This window comes from Populus euphratica, unplaced genomic scaffold, assembly GCF_000495115.2.
Source record: "Populus euphratica unplaced genomic scaffold, PopEup_1.0 scaffold98.1, whole genome shotgun sequence".
In the NCBI taxonomy this organism is placed as follows: Eukaryota; Viridiplantae; Streptophyta; class Magnoliopsida; order Malpighiales; family Salicaceae; genus Populus; species Populus euphratica.
In genome coordinates, this window is record NW_011499986.1 from 228,851 (window position 1) to 236,851 (window position 8,001).

Genomic DNA, 8,001 nt, shown 5'->3' on the forward strand with positions numbered 1-8,001 from the left:
GGACAACTTGCATTAGAAGTTAGAACTGGTGATGAATCATGTCGAATGTCGGGCCTGCCCTTATCAGTGGGCCTGTTAAAAATTAATCCACACCGATAATAAGGATTTTCCAGTGCCCACCACACATGTTATAGATTGGTCGTATGGCAATTTCAGTGGTAACATAGGATGATGACAGCGTAAATTGACTCGGGACATTTAACAATCTTGATGGGTGAACTATGGGCTAAGAGACCATTTAGAATTAGGTAAATTATAACTGAGTTCATTTTCTTTTTATGATATTTTATGTTAGTCCCTTAAGTAGTGCTAATTTAATTTTTTAAATATCCAAATTAACCTGTCAAATGCACTTTTTATTTTTATTTCAAGCATATAGGAATTAAATCTTGATTAGAATTGAAGGGTGATTTAAGAAAAACAATTAGATTATCATAAAAAAAAACTAATAGAGTCACCAAGTTATAAATAAATAATACGAAGAAAGATTTAATACGAGGTTTCTTACAGTATTGGGATTGCCAAAGCACTTCTCTAAAAACATTTAAGAGTTTGAGGAAATTGAAAATGATTTTATTCCTTATTAAACAATGTTACATGGTTAGTTTTCCTTTATATTGCTGTTATAGTGATTTTGTGTCTGCTTGGAGTTATAGTTTTTTCTGCATTTTAAATTATTATTTTTTTAAATATCAAATTAATATGTTTTAATTTTTTTTAATAATTTTAATATGCTGATATTAATAATATTGTTTTTAAATAACAATTAAAAAACAAGAGGCACAACATATGTACAAGCTTGAGAGTCCAAATTAGGACCCATAATCATGGGTTAGAGTTAATGTGGCTATATTTGGGCTTTAGTTGATAACTTGATACAATTATGGATTAGAATGTGGATCGTGGAACACCTAACACACACGCATTGCCCCATTTGAAACGTTGGCTCTTGGTGAAGAGTCCCTCTCCTCTGCCGAATCAACATGGGCTACTCAGACGCCACTGAGGAAAAGTCCATCCAACCACCGCCTTCACGCTTGAAAATAGTATTAACAGAAGTAGAAGAATTCTAGTGAAGTGGACGCGAAGAAAAGAAGCTCCCCTGCAAGACATATACCTATCATACATTATTGTCTCCCCTAATCAAGATTCACTTCTAGCTACTTGTAACCAACCTGTCCCTGTCTCTATCTCTATCTTTTTCTTTAGATTAAACTGCATCCTGGTTCCCATCTCTCCTTCAACCCAGAAATATCTGATCTCTAGCTCTAATCTCTTAATTTCTCCCTTACAATAAGGCACATATAGAACATGGAAGGTGAAGAAGGAGTGATCGTACTCAAAAGGGCTGAGATTGATACTCGAGCACCCTTCAGGTCAGTTAAAGAGGCCGTCACATTGTTCGGGGAGAAAGTTTTAGCTGAGGAGCTCTATGCCAATAAGCTCAAAGAGGTTAGCTTTTGTTTCTTGATTCTATCACATTATTGTGTTGCTCCTATGTTCCTGTATGGAACTAGTTGTTACTTGTGGGAGACTTGCCTGTTTTCCTTTCAATTTTCTCCCTTAACATCTGTAAAAGTGAACACACACTGACATTGTCATGGGGCTAGAGCAGATGGAGAAGATCACTATAATGTTTTCATTGTAATTAATGACGAGGTTATTAACATTTCGTTAATTATCATTCACTTGATCAGTGTTATTATGCTTGCTTGTGACGGAATTTAAGACTATTATTCCGTGTCATGTGATAGGATAAAGTTAAAAATATACTGAATGTTTTTTCCAATTGATAAACAATAGCGATATTATTTTATTATTTAGTAGGATTTATTTAGAGCTTTAAGAATCAATCTCTATTGCTTTTGACGAGGAGAAGCCAACTCATCCTGCATGCGACCTTGTCATAGAATAGGCTATGGCCACTTTAGGTCCACTTGGAGAGGGCGGTAAGCAAAGCATCATATAGGTTCTCGAACCTAAGAAGATCTCGATCGAGCCAAGGCTCCATTGGTGACGACATCTTTGACACTGGTGATGGATGGATTCTATTAGAGTTGCTCTAATTGATTAATAATTAATTGTTAATGTTCATTTTTTGTTTTGTTTGAGTAGATGCACGTTGGAGGAATTGAATATGGGCAGGGCACTTCCAGGCTTGGAACAGTCACAGCAGAGCTGAAGGAGACGAAACAAAGTCTCGAAAAAGCCAAAGAACAAAGGACGCTAATGGCAAACTGCCTTTCTTCGCTTCAAGAAGAGCTTGAGAGAACAAGGAGAGAGCTTCAACAATTGAAGGAACGTGAAGTCGAAAGGCAACTGACAGAATCTGAAATTGAAGTTGTCAAGGTTGTTGAAGACACAACAAAATTTGAAGTCAAAATGCAGACATCGAATGAAGAAGGGACACAGTTTCAAAACAAGAGATATGTGACATTTGCTAATCCGCCTTCCTTGACACAAGTTCTAATGCCACAAGGAGTTGAAGCTCTAGAGAGGCACCCTTCTCTAAGGAAAAAGAAGAAGAAGCCTTTGATCCCTCTAATAGGAGGGATTTTCTCTAAGAAATTCGGAAAATGAAGCTCGTCTCCATGAGTTGCAGCATAAGCACATCCTTAATTAACATGCTTTCAGCTCCAAAAATAATGATAATCCAGTCCCCAAAGTTTTCATACAATCCTTTTCTGTCCCTTTCCATTGTAGCTGAAGTTGACTTGCAAATGGATGTTTGAAAAGGTTGCGAGGTCTATGTAATAAAAATACGTTCAAATCATTATGTTTTTGTTACTTCTTGAATTGTGAACTTAAATGGATCTTAAATTTACATTAAAAAAAAAAGAAGTTTCAAAACATATCTACAGTATTGTATCAGTAGATTAAAAAAAGAATCAGAAGTGGGTGCTTGCTAGCTGGTTCACACAAGCTACGGGAGAGATTATGCAATGACGATGGAAGAGGAAGAGCTACCTTTTACTGTATGCAGACAAATCTTAGACGAGTCACGGGCCACATTTGGCCCATTTTCTGATAGTTGTTGAGCTAAAGCATCTCAGGGTCTTTACGCCCTTACGGACACTTTGGACTATGCATTACTGAGCCAGGAATCCCCTTAGAGACGGCTTTGCTAGATATGCAGTGTTCAGACAAAGATCTGGGCCATAAACTGAATCCCATTTAGGGAAAAAAGAAACAAGAAAGAAAAAGAAAAGGAAATTCTCCATATCAAGCTCAAAATTATTGATTTACAACATAGCACAACCATCAAAACGTTGCCCACAAAGAACAGGGAAGAGAAGTGCTTGACAGAACCAACAAGAACAGCATGCCTAACTCTTGTATCCACCGTGTATATTATATATCAAAGGAAGAACAAATAAAATCCAAGCAAGAAAGTGATTAAAGTAATCATCATGAAACATAATCAAACCCAAACATCAGATTTTCGACCATCTAAAATCCCTTCCTGAGATGACTTGTTGAAGAACTCAATGCAATCAGCAATAGCCTCACTATAATGTGAGTTAGACGAGTAGTAAGAGCTACATGAAGTCTTTGGTGGATCAAATCTCTCACAACTTCTTTGCTTTGAAGCCATGCTTGACGTAGTTGGACTCGAAAACACGAGTCGCATGAGAATTTTCCTGAAGCGATTGAAAAGCTTCATGGCAGAGAAATTAAACTTACTAGCTTGAGGGGCCTGGTCACTAAGGGCTTCAGAATAAATACTACTGCCTCTTACTTGTATGACAAAGCTGTCTCTTTGAGGCTTGTGCATGGTATTAATTCTCTTTTCTCTTGGCTTGACAGATACCTCCGGGAAGTGTAATCAAATCATGTATGTCGTTTGGGTGTAAGGATATAAAAAGAGGGAAGGGTTCCAAACACTGGGTTTATTCTATTTGGGAAGGCTCAAAGAGAGCATATTGCAGGAGAGGGAAAAGAGGTAGCATGTGCCCAAATCATTTGTATGGGCTTCACTTGTCCTGACAAATTAAAGTTGTTATTGTTTATTAGGGTTTGTTCTTGATTATCTTCAACTGATTAAAGCGGTTTAAGAAAACTTCAAAGGCACTTGCCTAGCTTTTAATGATGTTCTCAAACCAGATGGTGGACCCATGAGTTTAATTAGATGAAGAAGGTAAGTTTTGATCAATGGAAGAATATCCCATAAAAATTAAAAGTAGTGTGTATATATTCATCATTTACCAAAAAAATCCAATTATGACATTCACTTATTAAATACATGAGATTTTGATTTTTTTTAAGAGAACAATTCTATGCGAACAAAGAATTCATGCATACAAAAACTCTAAGTGAGTTCTTAAATCAACTCGTTTTTGGTGAATTTAATATTAATGATTAGCTTACATTAGTAACTGAACGAGGGCCAGTAGTCACGTAGAAAGAAAGAAAGTTACTGGCATTCATAAGTTAAAACCCAAGAGTTAGAATAAATTTAAGAACTCGAGCATTCAAACACCAACACCAATGATGTAACAGTCAAACGATCTTTTAGAGAGATATCTCATGAACATGATTGCTCTTCCCATTACCTAAAAAGCTCGGATGGTTCATGGTTTTAACTATTTCCATCAAAAAAGAATAATTTGATTCGTGGTTTCGGCTTCAACTCGTCAGGATAGTGGGTGGGGGGGAGTAGTAAATGATTACTGATTCGAACGAGGTAAATTAATGGCTCGAATTCACAGCACAGCAGAAGGATCAAATGTGTCTTGTCTCCTTGTGATCCATTCAAAAGAAACCAATCTGTAATTTTGTATCATGGGGTTTCTTGAAACGAAGAGTAAAAGCCATGGTGAATGATGGGCGTGGCCTTCTTTGTTTCATAATTAATCAATTTCATTTCTTTTTAAAAAAATATTTACTGAATTGATAGACTAGCATAGCATTAACATGATAGATACGGATCTAATTAGATAGAATTTTTTTTTATAATCATCTTATTTAAAGAATAATAAATAAGTTATGAATATCATCAAATTCATTCTTAAATCCAACTTAGATTTAATATATATATATATATATATATATATTTGATGATAAGTAATTATTGAGTAATAAATATCTATATAAATATTTGAAATCTTATGAATAAGTATAAATATCTAGATTTATTAATCGATAGAATATAAATAGATTGAACCATGGAAATGCATTTGATTAATGTCGTGATGTGAAACTAAAATGACCCTTGACTTGAGAGATGGCAAGACTTTTACTGTTCATTCAATGAAGGGCTTCGTAATTAACTACCAACCTATTGATCATTCACCGCTGATTGGGAATGAGCAAAAGCTGAACTTGTGATAATTCAATTCTAATCCAAGCAAAGAATAGTGTATTTGATAAAATGGTGTATACTGTTTTTTAAAAATATTTTTTATTTGAAAATATATCTTTTTAATTTTTTGATATCAATATATTAAAAAACAACAAAATAATTTAAGAGATATTTAAAAAAACAGTTTCGTATTTCATATTTGAAGTTCACTGGTCTTGTGGTCCGTACATCATGAAATCCAAAGCTTGGCTTGATTGTGCATGCATCTGTCAAGAGACCAATGACAAAAGCGGCCAGAGGAAATGAAAGGCAAAAAAAGTAGATAAAAAAGCTCAATTGAAAAGATGAAGAGCATTTGGTTTTAAGTATTAGGTTTATTTAAAAAATATATTAAAATAATATTTTTTTTATTTTTAAAATTTATTTTTGATATCACAGCACTAAAATTATCTGATAATACTAAAAAAAATTAAATTAAAAAAATAATTATCTAAAAAATAATTTTAAAACATAAAAGTATACTAATTTTAAAATTGAAAGGAACAAAACATGTATGATGAGATTAAAAGAGTCTGTTCAATGATATCATTAAGAGTGGAGGGCTTGAGATGATGATTTTGCAAGACAACTATGATTGTGTCTTGTACTTTCTTCTATAATCTAAGTGGTGGGACAATAATGAGGTCTGTAGTTAACCACCTTTCACATTAAAATTTAATTAAGTAGCCATGATAGGTTTAACAGGATAATCAACAACTTTTTCTTAATCATGCAAAACACTCGAAAGTTCTTCCTCAATAGAATAGTGAAATTTGCTTAAAAAGTCTACAAACTAGGCTTAGAAACTGGGCTTTTATGGGCCATTTTGGTAGGGTAATAACTGAACCTTACAACGTTGGGCCTGTTAGAAGGCCTTAGGTTTATGAGGCTGAAAGCCCATAAAACAAATCTATTGACATAGAGGATCCCCAAACATCTTATCGGGAGGCAATACGAAAGGAATTTCCAAACAGGAATCCTAGAACACAGCAGTTGCGTGAGTGTGATGAGTTTGTCACTGTAATAACTCCTGGTGTTCCGGCTTAAAAAATAATAATATTTTTTTTAAAAAATAAAAATTATAATTTTTTCTTGATAAAGATTTTAAGAAAGAGTAAAACTCATATAAGACTACGATATTTGTTGATTAACTATATATTTTTAAAGACAAAACTCATAGCATACCACAAAGTAAACAAACAGAGATTTAGAGCCGAAACCTCTACAAATAAAGCTTAAGACATGCCAATAAAAGATAGATTCTGATATGCATCATATCTTTAAAGAGGCTGTAGGGGAATAGAAAGACATATATCTAGCACATTTCCTCCTTGTAAAGGCAAGTATATGTCCCATGATTTCACTTTCAGTTCTCTCCCCTTCAACGTCCTTTCTAAGAATATTCAGCAGCAATTCTCTTCCCTTCAACGTACCAGGGACGTGATGTAATAACATATAACGAAGATTTGTATAGCAAGTTTTAAAGAATATATATTTCTTATAAAAGTTTAGAATAATTGAGATTTTACTTATTTATCTAAACTTATAAAATATGTTTTTATGTTTTTTCAAATAAAAAAAAAAAAAGGTGTTAATTGGGTTGGAAGTTCTTCCCTATCTGGAAACAGAGTAAATTTGATCCCTTTTAGGCACGATAAAAAATTACAGCACTCGTTTTTAATGGATAGGATAACGGTTCTGGGCTGGTGGGATCTCTCAGTGATCCAGTAATTTCTTGATATTATGAGCCTTCTGCTCACCTTTTCTTTCTTGTTTAGTTTTGTATGCATGTTTTGGACCCTTTCCACCTCTCTTGATCCTTGCTAGCAAGCACGAGACAGTCCCCATGAAACTTGAGCTTGTGGTATTTGGATCACCCGCTATGGCATTGCGCATTTATGTCTGCTCAACCAAACCAGCAAAAATCAGCACAGTAATATCTTGCATCTAAATGTTTTCATCTGATAATAATAATAATAATACTATTCTGAAATAAAATTTTACATATCAAACCAAGTTAAGATAATACCAGTAACATCACCTCCTTTTATCTTATTATTTCCAAATTTATCTTTTTTTGACAGGATATTAAGCAAAATAATCCACGTTTAGTGTGTATTTGGCTACACGGTCAACTGTATTTTTCATACTGCAATTGAATTTTTATGTTTTTTTCCATGGCAGACCGCAATTTAATTAAAATATTGTTGGCCATGTGGATAAGCGTGCCTTTAAGATGCTACATTTTAGAAGATTTTTAAAATTGAAAAACAAAATCATTTAAGGTCACAGCTAATTAGAAAAGACACCATGATAACAGATGCATGCTAATAAATTCGTAACTCATAATTAATTTAATTTTATAACTGAGACCAAGCAAGTGTCAAACCAAAAAAACACTTACATTAAGCTATCAAGAGTTAATTAGATAAACACGATTAAGACCCGCGATCAGGGGAAAGAGAGTTTTTTTTTTACTTGGTTTGCTAGCCAAAGGTTCTGTACTGCAAGGCCAAGCCTCGATCTAAGATCAATGGCTAATCATCAACCTGTCAACGCGTGCTACTGCTCACAACCCTCGAATCTTAGCTACGAGCCGATGCAGGCAAGATTAGCTGGTCTGTCTTTCACACAAGACAAGAATATATATGGACCCTCAT

At 34.1% G+C, this 8,001-nt stretch overlaps 2 protein-coding genes across 2 annotated transcripts; one reads left to right on the top strand and one right to left on the bottom strand.

The window, feature by feature from the left end:
- Positions 1-1,060: 1,060 nt before the first annotated feature.
- LOC105140107 (WEB family protein At1g75720-like) lies at positions 1,061-2,787 on the top strand. Its single transcript, XM_011046804.1, has 2 exons — positions 1,061-1,452; positions 2,116-2,787. The coding sequence occupies exons 1-2, from the start codon at positions 1,312-1,314 to the stop codon at positions 2,578-2,580; spliced, it is 606 nt and encodes a 201-aa protein (XP_011045106.1). The 5' UTR covers positions 1,061-1,311; the 3' UTR covers positions 2,581-2,787.
- Positions 2,788-3,197: 410 nt separating this feature from the next.
- Positions 3,198-3,958, bottom strand: LOC105140108 (uncharacterized). The gene has a single exon (XM_011046805.1). It carries the CDS (start codon positions 3,773-3,775, stop codon positions 3,422-3,424), a length of 354 nt encoding a protein of 117 aa, XP_011045107.1. The 5' UTR covers positions 3,776-3,958; the 3' UTR covers positions 3,198-3,421.
- Between the last annotated feature and the right edge of the window lie 4,043 nt (positions 3,959-8,001).